Source organism: Zasmidium cellare (genome assembly GCF_010093935.1).
Source record: "Zasmidium cellare ATCC 36951 unplaced genomic scaffold M409scaffold_10, whole genome shotgun sequence".
NCBI classification, from domain to species: Eukaryota; Fungi; Ascomycota; class Dothideomycetes; order Mycosphaerellales; family Mycosphaerellaceae; genus Zasmidium; species Zasmidium cellare.
Window position 1 is genome coordinate 743,104 of NW_022986954.1, and position 10,948 is coordinate 754,051.

The following is a 10,948-nucleotide window of genomic DNA, read 5'->3' on the forward strand; positions in this document are numbered from 1 at the left end:
CGACGAGAAAATGGTGTTTGGGATAGGTGCGGGGTTTGGGCCTCCTCGCAATGCTCAAAAATCCTCCGAATCCTTACGGTGCTGGCAAAGCGGCAACGTGATTGTCGCCTCGAACTCAATTCGACAACTCGGCTCCGACATCCCCGTGCTACCTGTTCACAGCTCGTTTAGTTTGCTACATTGAGTACACGTCCTCATTGGCAACGATTGAGAACGCAACTGACTCTCATAGATGGTTGTGCGGTATACCTCACCACTTGTACCTCTGAATATGCCTTCCAGAGGTATATCAGAGCGTGAGGACGAAGACCGACCAGACTACTGCAATGAGGCTGTGGTGAGACGGAATTGTCTCCCAACTCGATCTTACTGGATACCAGAGTCGGCCATACTCCTCAATGGCACCTGGGACTTCCACCTTGCATCCACTGCTTTGGCTGCTCCTGGTCCGGACGACCGAACTACGGCATTCGGCAAGCTAGTCGTTCCCGGACACTGGCAGCTCCAAGGCCATGGAAACCCATGGTACACGAATGTACAGTACCCAATACCGGTCTGTCCTCCAGAAGTACCCACTGAGAATCCTACTGGAACATATCGTCGGGACTTTAAGGTCCCGTCTGCATGGAAACAGCACCAGGTCAGGCTCAGGTTTGATGGAGTTGACAGTGCTTACCATGTTTGGGTGAATGGAACTCTGGTTGGATACGCGCAAGGCTCTCGCAATGCCTCAGAGTTCGACATTTCGGATTTTGTCAATTTCAATGACTCAAACGAACTACAAGTCAGGGTCTATCAATGGTCAGATGGCACGTATATCGAAGACCAGGATCAATGGTGGCTTTCAGGTAAGCTATTCGACGACCGTTCTTGGCCGCTGTATATTAATCTTGAGCAGGCGTCTTTCGTGACGTGCATCTCATAGCGTTTCCAAGAGACGAAAGGATTGATGACTATTTCTTGGAAACTGATCTAGACAAAGATTACCGTCATGCTACACTGCGGGCGACCGTTGACGTTCGCACAGAGAAAGGCGGGACTGTGGCACTTACTTTGTCTGCGCTGGCCAAACATGGAGGCAGTGTGCTTGGAAGAGCTCATGCCACTATCAAACCGGACACGAAACGAGTCCAACTCACTCTGGACGTTAGAAACCCTACAAAGTGGACTGCAGAGACACCACACCTCTACGAAGTTGAGATATCTTGGAGCACTGACAGCTCCGATGAGCGAGACGTCGTTCACCAGCGAATTGGCTTCCGCAAGGTCGAACTTCTTCGCGGCCTGATGACAGTGAATGGAGTACCTATCCGGCTTCGGGGTGTGAACCGTCACGAACATCATCCGCTCTTTGGCCGAGCTGTACCCTTCGACTTTGCTAAGAAAGACCTGCTGCTAATGAAAACGCACAACATCAACGCCCTTCGTCTCTCGCATCAACCAAACGATCCTCGACTGCTTGATCTCTGTGATGAGCTCGGGTTGTGGGTTATGGCTGAAGGTGAGTGTGAACGCAAAGCCAAACGACGTTTGCTGATGTTTGGCTTTTGCAGCTGATCTGGAATGCCATGGCTTCTACGACGCAGTCGCTCGTCCCCTGGACATCCCCGAATCCATGGACTACGAGGAAAGGAAGAAGCTCGCTTTCCCTCAAGCAGCAAAGTTCACGTCTGATAGCCCAGCGTGGAAGGAAGCGTATCTTGACCGCATGAGGTCCGTCGTACAACGAGACAAAAACCACACATCGGTCATTATGTGGAGTCTCGGCAATGAAGCTTTCTACGGCGCCAATCACGAGGCCATGTATCACTACGCCAAAGACTTTGACCCTGGACGTCTTGTTCACTACGAAGGGGACGCGAAAGCTAAGACCGCAGACATGTTCTCATACATGTATGCGTCAGTTGAGAGACTGTTGAAATTGGCCAGTGAAGAAGGCGTTACGCACGGCAAATTCGAAAAGCCTGTTGTGCTCTGCGAGTATGCTCATGCCATGGGCAATGGACCTGGCTTGCTTCACGACTATGAAGAAGCGTTTAGAAGCAACCCTCGTCTTCAAGGAGGCTTCATCTGGGAGTGGGCCAACCATGGACTTTGGAAAGAGGACGAAGGATTCTATGCATACGGTGGAGACTTTGGAGACGTACCGAACGGTATGCTTGGTTGAGGTAGAATGAAAGGCTGAAGACTGACACGCGGTAGATGGCACCTTTGTCATGGACGGACTACTCAACAGCAAGCACGAACCAACACCCGGGCTGCATGAATTGAAGAAAGCGTTTGAACCTGTTGGACTGGAATACAAAGATGGGAAACTACTCATCCTGAATCGCTACGATTTTATTGACTTGGGGGATCTGCGTGCCACGTACAAGCTTGAAGATTTCAGCGATCGGTAATGTCCACTGTGGGATTCGAAAGAATCAATGGCTAATCTGAGGAATGTAGAAGTGATATCCTGGCTGCTGAAGAATTGACACTACCTGCAGTGAAAGCAAAGCAGAAAGCGGACATGGTCATACCAGAGGAGATCCTCAAGAGCCATCACACCGGAGAAGCCTACCTGACCATCTCACTGAAGCTCAAGTACTCAACTGACTGGGCAGAATCCGGCCACGAGATTGCGTGGAAGCAAATCAGACTTCCGCCAACATCGAAGACTCTTCTGACAGGCTCCCGTTCCCTACAAAAAGCGCAGAACGAGATACATGTAGTATCAACACCGACGAAGGTGACGATCACAGGCGACTATTTTGTTTTTTCTTTTGACCCTACTCGCGGCGCCCTGATTGAGTGGCACTGCAATGACCAAGCCATAATCGACAACACGGGAGGACGTGGTTTTGGCCTCGCGCCCAGTTCCTGGCGCCCGTCGACGGATAACGATGCTTCGAACACTCTACCATACTGGCAAAGGTTCGGTGTTGACAGCCTTACGTATAACCTTCGTTCTTTCGCAGTCGAGAGTTCTGACAACGCGGGCATCATCGTCAAAACCAAGCTCTTCCTCTCCCCACCAGTCCTCGCCTGGGGTTGGGATTGCGAAGTGGAATATCGCATCGATACCTCTGGATCTCTCCACATACTCACTTCATTGACACCAACTGGCTCGCAACCCAAACATGTGCCAAGGATCGGGCTCAATCTCCGCCTGAACAAAGCCTTGGACCAAGCTCGTTGGCTAGGTCTCGGTCCAGGTGAAAGCTACCCGGATAAGAAAGAAGCCCAAAGGATAGGCATCTGGGAAGTTGACGACGTGGCGAGGCTACACACGCCATATGATGTGCCGCAAGAGAACGGCAACAGGATGGGTACCAAATGGTTGGCACTTACTGGAACTCACTGGGCTGGGCGAGGTATTCGAGCCTCTCAGCCTAACGCTGGCAACGCAGATGGCTTCAGCTTCGCGGTGTCGAGATATACCGATGAGAATATCCAGAACGCGAAGCATCCACCTGATCTAGTGGAAGAGGATCCCACATTGTTGCGATTGGATGCAAAGGTTGCAGGAGTGGGCACTGCGGCTTGCGGTCCAGGGGTGAAGGAGGTTGATCAGGTGAAATGCCAGCCTTATCGATTTGAGTTCTTGCTGGAGACCATTTAAAAGGTCTCAAAGTAGCTAGACGAGATTTTATGCATCTATATAGACTGACGATAGACCATCTCAATCTTCAGACAAGGCTGACAGATACTCCGTCAAGACAAGCCGTAGATTCTCACTCATCTCCAACGTCTGTAACCGCACCAAACGAGCCGATGAAGTCAGTGTGTCATCGCTCAGAACAGCCCAGACTTTGTCCTTGATATCATAATCAATCTGTGCATTCTGAATGATCTTCTCAGTCAACTCCATAGGTCGATTTTGTTGAAGTTCCGACTTCGAGCCAAGCTCAATGGAGATGGCCGCTGTTGGAGAGAAGTGCTCGTCTTTGAGATTGATCAAAACACCGTTGCCTTCCTGAACGACTTCAACCTCCAGTGAAACGTCATCTGCTGTGGCTCGAACGTTTGCAGGTCTCTCAATACCCAAGACGCGTACACTCCAGGACCGAGGGCTGGCTTTGTTCTTGCTTGCAAGCTTAGCAGGGCCGATTAGCAGAGTACCGTCGGCTTGTGTAAACTTGATTGGGATCCGATCCCAGTTGGCTGGATCTTCGGAAGCTGACTTTGTCTTGTTCCCGGGCTCCTCAAGCAAGTCGAAGGAGCCATCTGCGCCAGGGGCAACATATATGCAGATTTGAACAGGGTCAGGTCTTTCTCCTCCATTCAGAGGCACAAGCGAACTCTCTATGGGTACGATCGAGCCTGCTGGTAATAACATAGGAACGTGATCGAGCTCACGGCTGAACCACATCTCTCTTCCGCCTGTGTACGTCATGCCGGTGAAGAAATCCACATATCTTCCAGGGGGTAGCCAGCCTTTGACTTTGCCAAGTCCGAGTGATTTGTCCTGCGGTGTGGTGATTGGCATCACGATCATTTCAGAGCCGAAGAAGTACTGATTAGGTACTTTGTAAGCCTCGTCATGCTTGGGATATGACCAATACATGGGCTGAACTAGAGGCTCGCCGTGGAAGGCCGCTCGATGGTTCATGATCTGTAAGTAAGGTATTAGACGGTGTCGTAGTTGAAGAAAGTTCGTGACGATGCTTCGTGGCTGGGCAGACATTCTCCACGGTTCCTTGGTGACCCATCGATTCTTGGTCGAGTGGAGCCGCATGATGGGCGAGAAGACACCGAATTGGATCCAACGTACGATCAGTTCGTCATCTTTGACACCAAGCATGTGTCCTCCGATATCGTGACTCCACCAACCGTAGCCAATGTTGGACGCCATGGCAGTGAACTGTGGTTGAAAGTCGAGGCTGGCCCAGGTGGTGTACGTGTCGCCGGAAAAGCCCACGGGATATCGATGACTTCCTGGTCCTGCATATCTAGAGAAGATCACCGGCTCTGAGTTGGTTGTGATCTGACTGTTGCGAAGGAAGTGAAAATGGTTCAGCACCCACAAGGGATCAACATCTTTCAAAAGCGAGAAAGAGCCCTGTTGCCAATCAATCCACCAGAAGTCACATCCATCTTTCTCAAGCGAACCCAGGACAATCTCAAAGTAAGCCTTCAGGTAGTCTCTATTGACTGCATCGAACGGTATTGGGGCACCATCTGAAGCGTCATGTCCCACAGCCTTGGCCACATCTGCGTACACATCTTCGTAGCTATGAATGCCATCGGCTGGATGGTCGTTGAGCGTGACCTTGAGATTGCGCTTGTGTAGTTCCTCGAGAAATTTGGGAGGATCTGGGAAGAGCTTCTTGTTCCATGTATAGCCCGTCCATCCCGTCTGCCCTGCTTCGATCACCTTCGGGTCGTCGACGAGATGCCAGTCCATGTCGATCACAGCCACAGACAAAGGGATGCCCTCTTGTCGAAATCGATCCATCAGAGCCAGGTATGACTTGGTGGTATATTCGTAGTATCGACTCCACCAGTTACCCAGCGTCCACCTTGGCAGCACAGGTGGAGGTCCAGAGATGCTGTACAGAGCTTTGATAGCCTGGCGATAGTCATGTCCATATGCAAACAAGTAACAGTCTATTCTATCGGGTCCGGGCTTTCGAGATGCCACGAAGCCATCATCGCTAAAGAGCATAGAGCTTGAGTCGTCGAGAAGTGCATATCCTTTCGGAGACACAACGCCCTCCTCAAGCGGTATTGGCGTGCCATCCTCTCGATTGATACGTCCGTCGTAATTGTCCAGTGTGCGGTATGTTCCTCCCAGATTAGGCTGGCCTTGTTCCTTGAAACGCCACAGACTTCTAGTGAAGCCGAAAACCAAGGCATAGAGACCATGGGCTGCAAACTCGCGCTTGTTATATGTGAGCTGGAAACGGGAGGTGATGATCTCGAGCTTGTCGTCCGACTCTTCGACTTTGTATTTGGGAATCTTTGCTTTGTCTCGGTACATTGCAAAGGCTGATGGTCGGTCTTCAAACACGGAGTCTGGAGCCCATTCCATTCGGAGTAAGCCATCACCGAGTACTGTAAATCTGTACTGCTGGTCTTTCTCGCCACCAACAACGCTGGCTCGTGGCGACTCGGCTCGTATTTGCATGGTGTTTGACTGTTCCTTGAGACCAATGCGTCAGTTTGGGAGTGTATGGCTGGCTGTGTTGGGCCAGTGCAATGATATTCCAGAACGTTCCTAGATCAAGCTTGTACCTCGTGACTGCAAGTACAGAGGGAGTGCCTTTCAATGGGCACATCAGAGCGAAAACCGCAGAAAGGCGGTAAGATCGGCACGCCGCATTGAGATCGGCCCCGACAGCCCCGAATCCCTTTGCGTTGGTCGATGTGGAGGAGAACGCGGAGGAAACCTGGGGTCGTTCTTCATGGCAATGCCGTGTGGGATCCTTCAGAGTGGGACATAGCTCCGCACGAAGGAGACGGCAGTGCCATATATGTGGGCTCAAGTAGCATTGGCACGTTTCTTAGCTCACTCTCTTCGGTCTTGTCGTGGTCGCCTAGACACCGTTCATGCTTGATTCGCAAGGCTTCTCCTCACCTCTTCGTTGACTAACAATATGGCGTCCAAGAAAGAAGAGTTGAACACCGACACCACCATCGAAAGGGTCCTGTCAGACTCGACGAACGATCCAGATGGCGTTACCGCGGTCCGTCTCGACGATGTCGTTCTCGAGAAGATGGCAGACAGTATCAAGAACATAGGCGAGGTCACCCAAGACGCCCACGTGGCCACCGAGTTCGAAAAGAAGATGACCTTCGCCCAAGCCATTCGCATGTATCCCAAGGCCACCATGTTCTCGTTCGTCTTGTCCTTGTCTCTCATCATGGAAGGCTATGATACTGCCTTGCTGGGAGGCTTCTTCGGCTATCCGTCATTCCAAAAGCGATTTGGAAAGCCGGTCGGTGATGGCACGTACCAGTTGACTGCTTCGTGGCAGTCAGGTCTGCAGAATGGCGTCCAGATTGGCGAAATCATTGGACTCTGGGTGGCTGGATTTCTTGCAGAGCGTTATGGATACAAGAAAACTATGCTTGGAGCGCTGGTCATGATGGTAGGACGTGCTGCTCGGATCGCTTGATAGTCGATTGCTGACAAGACGTCGTAGATTGGGGTCATCTTCATGATGTTCTTCGCACAGAGCATTGGAATGCTCTTCGCAGGCGAAATTCTCTGCGGCCTGCCCTGGGGAGCCTTTCAGACCTTGACGACGAAATACGCTGCGGATATCTCACCGCCGGTACTGCGGCCGATACTGACGACTTGGAACAATGCCTGTGTAAGACCTTTTGGCATGGATCTAGCGGACAAACTTCTGACCTTAGTTCCAGTGGGTGATAGGTCAAACAATTTCCACGGGTGTGCTTCGCGGCCTGCTGAACCGTACCGATCAATGGGGATGGCGTATACCTTATGCTACTCAGTGGGTGTGGCCAATTCCAATCATAATTGGAGTCCTTCTGGCACCAGAGGTATGCTTTCAACGGGTCGCTTGAGAGATTGACTGGCTGATGTGCTCGTAGTCGCCATGGTGGTTGGTACGACATGACCGTATCGACGAGGCAAAGAAGGCCTTGCAAAGCTTGGTCTCCAAGGCGAACACCGACTACGACGTCGACCGAAACATTGCAATGATCATCCACACCAACGCACACGAGAAGGCCGTCAGCTCAGGGACTTCATACAAAGAGTGCTTCAAGGGGACCGATCGACGCCGTACTGAGATCGCTTGTGCTGTTTGGATCATCCAAGTCACTTGTGGTACCTGGTACGTTTTACGCAGTAGATCGTCTCCGTTTTTGAGACTGCTGCACTTGAGCCCCTGCTAATATGCATTTCTACACAGGTTCGGAGGAAGTGTCACTTACTTCATGGAGCAAGCTGGCCTCGATCCCGTTCAGTCATTCGATCTCGGAATCGGGCACAATCTGATGGGCCTTGCGGGAACACTTGCAGCCTGGTGGATACTTCAATATGTCGGCCGCCGATCGTTGTACCTCTGGGGCCTTTTCGTCATGTTCTGGATTCTGGTAATTGTCGGCTTTATGGGAATTCCAGCATTGTCTGAAGCAATTGCCTACGCAACAGGAGCCTTGATGTTCATCTTCACTTTCGCGTACGGCATCACCGTTGGACCGGTGTGCTATTGCCTGGTAGCCGAGATGCCTTCAACACGGCTGAGAATAAAGACCGTGGCCTTGGCTAGGAATTGCTTCAACATTGTATCAATCGCAGCTAACCAGCTCCAGAATCCCTTGTTAAATCCTACGGCTTGGAATCTTCGAGGCAAGGGTGGTTTTGTGTGGTGTGGTTTCGCTCTGCTGTCGTGGGTGTGGACATACTATCGGTTGCCGGAAACGAAGGGCCTGAGCCCAGGAGAGATGGATGTGTTGTTCGAACAAAAGGTTCCTGCTCGGAAGTTCCATTCTGTGAAGGTCGACGAGTTCCGTGCAGATCATTTGAAGGTGGACTGCTCGACGGACGTGTTGGTGTCCACGGTTAAGCTTGAGTGATAGCTGGTCGAAATACTAGACACCGGGTACGTCAGGCAGTGGTTCTATTCTGCGTATCATTCATTCCACATCCACGGCGGCAGGAATCATTGCGATTATACGCTCAAGAGTAAAACAATCCAGACTGGAGGACTGTGTCCGGTTCCATCAACAATTCTGCTTTTCGACCGAGATTGTATGCCAGGTCAATGACAAATAAGACTGCTTACAGAAGTTTATTTTCTTCATTGCCTCGTTCTTACTGCGGAGCTGGATATTGCATTCTGTGAGGAGAAAGTGGTTCTATTATTTGTTGTTGTTGTTCTGAGGCTGAAGTCAAATCGCGTGGCACGGACCCGGTTCGGCTCCACATCACGGTCCTCCTGCGAACGCAATGGACACCATCATCTTCTGCCAAACCTCACTCTCCGTTGACGGATAATATACTATTACTACATCTTGATTGACTGCAGCTTCTGCACGACCTTCTGATAGAGAGCATTGGAAAGCTGTGCTCCAACATCGGGATCCTCCTCGTTCATACCAGCCACCAGATTCAATGCCGAGCCTCCCTCTACGCAATCTCTCACCACGTCGGCGTAAGTCCAACCGGCTCGCTCATCGATCCTCTCGAGGACATGTAACTTTTCACCCAACATGCGTGCCCTCACCGATGGAATCTCCCTCCTGCGCACTTCGATCTGAGCGATGTCCTCGACGGGCTGCCATAACGCGATCTCCGCGAGTACCAGTCCAAGGCTGTAGATGTCATGAGATTTGAGCGATCTGGTAGCATCGACTTTCAAAAGATCAGGATGTCGATACAAGTCGTGCTCAGGCGAGAATTGATGGGAAACGGTGACGGCCTCTGGCACGGCCGGCCGCGAGAACTCGAATCCAGAAAGGATGGGCTTCGTGAGGTCGATGGAATGGTCAGGGCCTGATGCGAAGAGCACATTCTCGCTGCGAATATCTTTGTGGATCCAGTTCACTGCGTGGACACAAAGAAGCGCCGCAGCCAGCATCTTTGCGATCGCTACTCGAGCGTTCAGGGTGGGCGGCCTTTTGAGCGAGAACAACAGTTGGCGCAGGGACACGAATTCGGCATTGGTGTTGTCGACTTCAGGTGGCCACTCGTACACCAGCCCGTATCTTGCCTTTGGTCCTTGTTGACTTTGACAGTAGCCGACGCATTGCGGTGATCTGAACTCCTTGGGCTTGTCCGGAGCAGTCAGAATTGCTGCGAGTTTCTTCACTCGCCCTTCGACCGTCTCGCGATACTCCTTTTGCGACAAACATTCCTCCACACTTTCACGCCACTCTACCCACACGTGGCGGCCTCTGAGATTTGCAGACTGGCGGCCGGAGGGCTTGAGATTATCATCGAATAACAGCGCATTTGGTGGTATTAGCAGACCTTCGCCCGGCGCTGGGTCCATTTCAATCTTCAGATGATGCGCTTTGAAGACCGCCAGAGACACTAAATTCTCCTCCTCCGGACTGGGCTCGCCCTTCAACGTCGTGGCTCGCGAGAGTGACACGCCTTCGTCTGCATCGCTTCTTGCTATGTGCATGGCTTCAACGAGAGCGCGGACTTGTTCGACTTTATCTGCCATCTGGAGCATTGTGAGATTCGACTGGGCCTGCATCAATCGGACATCCTCCAGTGCGCTTCTGTCGAGGAAGGACTCCATCCGATCGTTGTACTGGATCAATCTGGCGATCAGCTTCTCAAATCCGCCTTTCTTGATCATGGCCCACTCCACTTTGGATGCTACACGCCCCCCTTTCTCCCACAGGTCCAAAGTCTTTTGCAGAATCAAGGGGCGGCGCTTTGGCGACTCCTCAACGCGAACGTTTGTCGAGCCGTTGGCAGAATCATGATGCGTCCCGTTGATCATGATGCCCTTTCCATTGGCCACGGCATCGTACTTGTAGCTGATCTCTAGGCTCGTTCGAAAGGAAGTCTGTATTTGATGCAGGATGTCCAGAACGAGATTGTGATTGAGCTGAAGAAGTTTGCTTGGCTCGTCAAGCATCTCCTCGATGAGTCCGATACTCTCGCCCCAATGGAGGCATCGAGACTGCTCTATTCGCATGCGAGTTCGTAGGTGCTCGTATTCCTTTGGCATGCCTTTGACATCGATGAACATCTGGTACCCTTCCTTACATCAGCTGCTGCGATCTGGGAGGGATAAAATGATTGTTCACCTTTCACACATCCTGAAAACACTTGCAGGGCAAGAGATGCCACACTCAAACCAATGCCGGCGGCAGTGACAGGATCCATATCGATCTGATCAGCAAGTCTTGAGGGAGTTCAATGAGGCAGAAATGTCAAAGATGCCTTACTGTTGTGCAATGGCATCGCTTCCCTTCCATATAGGTCATTCGACACACCAAAGCAGAATGGCCTAACGCGGAATGGCCTGGT

At 51.5% G+C, this 10,948-nt stretch overlaps 4 protein-coding genes across 4 annotated transcripts; 2 read left to right on the forward strand and 2 right to left on the reverse strand.

Moving 5' to 3' along the window:
* Positions 1 to 271: 271 nt before the first annotated feature.
* Positions 272 to 3,604, forward strand: M409DRAFT_20643 (glycoside hydrolase family 2 protein; the record flags this gene model as incomplete). The annotated part of the gene is made up of 5 exons (XM_033805480.1): positions 272 to 848; positions 899 to 1,501; positions 1,554 to 2,153; positions 2,203 to 2,395; positions 2,449 to 3,604. 5 exons carry the CDS (start codon positions 272 to 274, stop codon positions 3,602 to 3,604), a joined length of 3,129 nt encoding a protein of 1,042 aa, XP_033670313.1.
* A 60-nt stretch (positions 3,605 to 3,664) lies between these two features.
* On the reverse strand, positions 3,665 to 6,112 carry M409DRAFT_36195 (glycoside hydrolase family 31 protein; the record flags this gene model as incomplete). The annotated part of the gene is made up of 1 exon (XM_033810515.1): positions 3,665 to 6,112. The coding sequence occupies one exon, from the start codon at positions 6,110 to 6,112 to the stop codon at positions 3,665 to 3,667; it is 2,448 nt and encodes an 815-aa protein (XP_033670314.1).
* A 589-nt stretch (positions 6,113 to 6,701) lies between these two features.
* On the forward strand, positions 6,702 to 8,535 carry M409DRAFT_65095 (uncharacterized protein; the record flags this gene model as incomplete). Its single annotated transcript, XM_033816370.1, has 5 exons — positions 6,702 to 7,076; positions 7,131 to 7,301; positions 7,354 to 7,494; positions 7,546 to 7,790; positions 7,869 to 8,535. The coding sequence occupies 5 exons, from the start codon at positions 6,702 to 6,704 to the stop codon at positions 8,533 to 8,535; spliced, it is 1,599 nt and encodes a 532-aa protein (XP_033670315.1).
* Positions 8,536 to 8,966: 431 nt separating this feature from the next.
* M409DRAFT_20646 (uncharacterized protein) lies at positions 8,967 to 10,804 on the reverse strand (the record flags this gene model as incomplete). The annotated part of the gene is made up of 2 exons (XM_033805481.1): positions 8,967 to 10,675; positions 10,726 to 10,804. The coding sequence occupies 2 exons, from the start codon at positions 10,802 to 10,804 to the stop codon at positions 8,967 to 8,969; spliced, it is 1,788 nt and encodes a 595-aa protein (XP_033670316.1).
* Between the last annotated feature and the right edge of the window lie 144 nt (positions 10,805 to 10,948).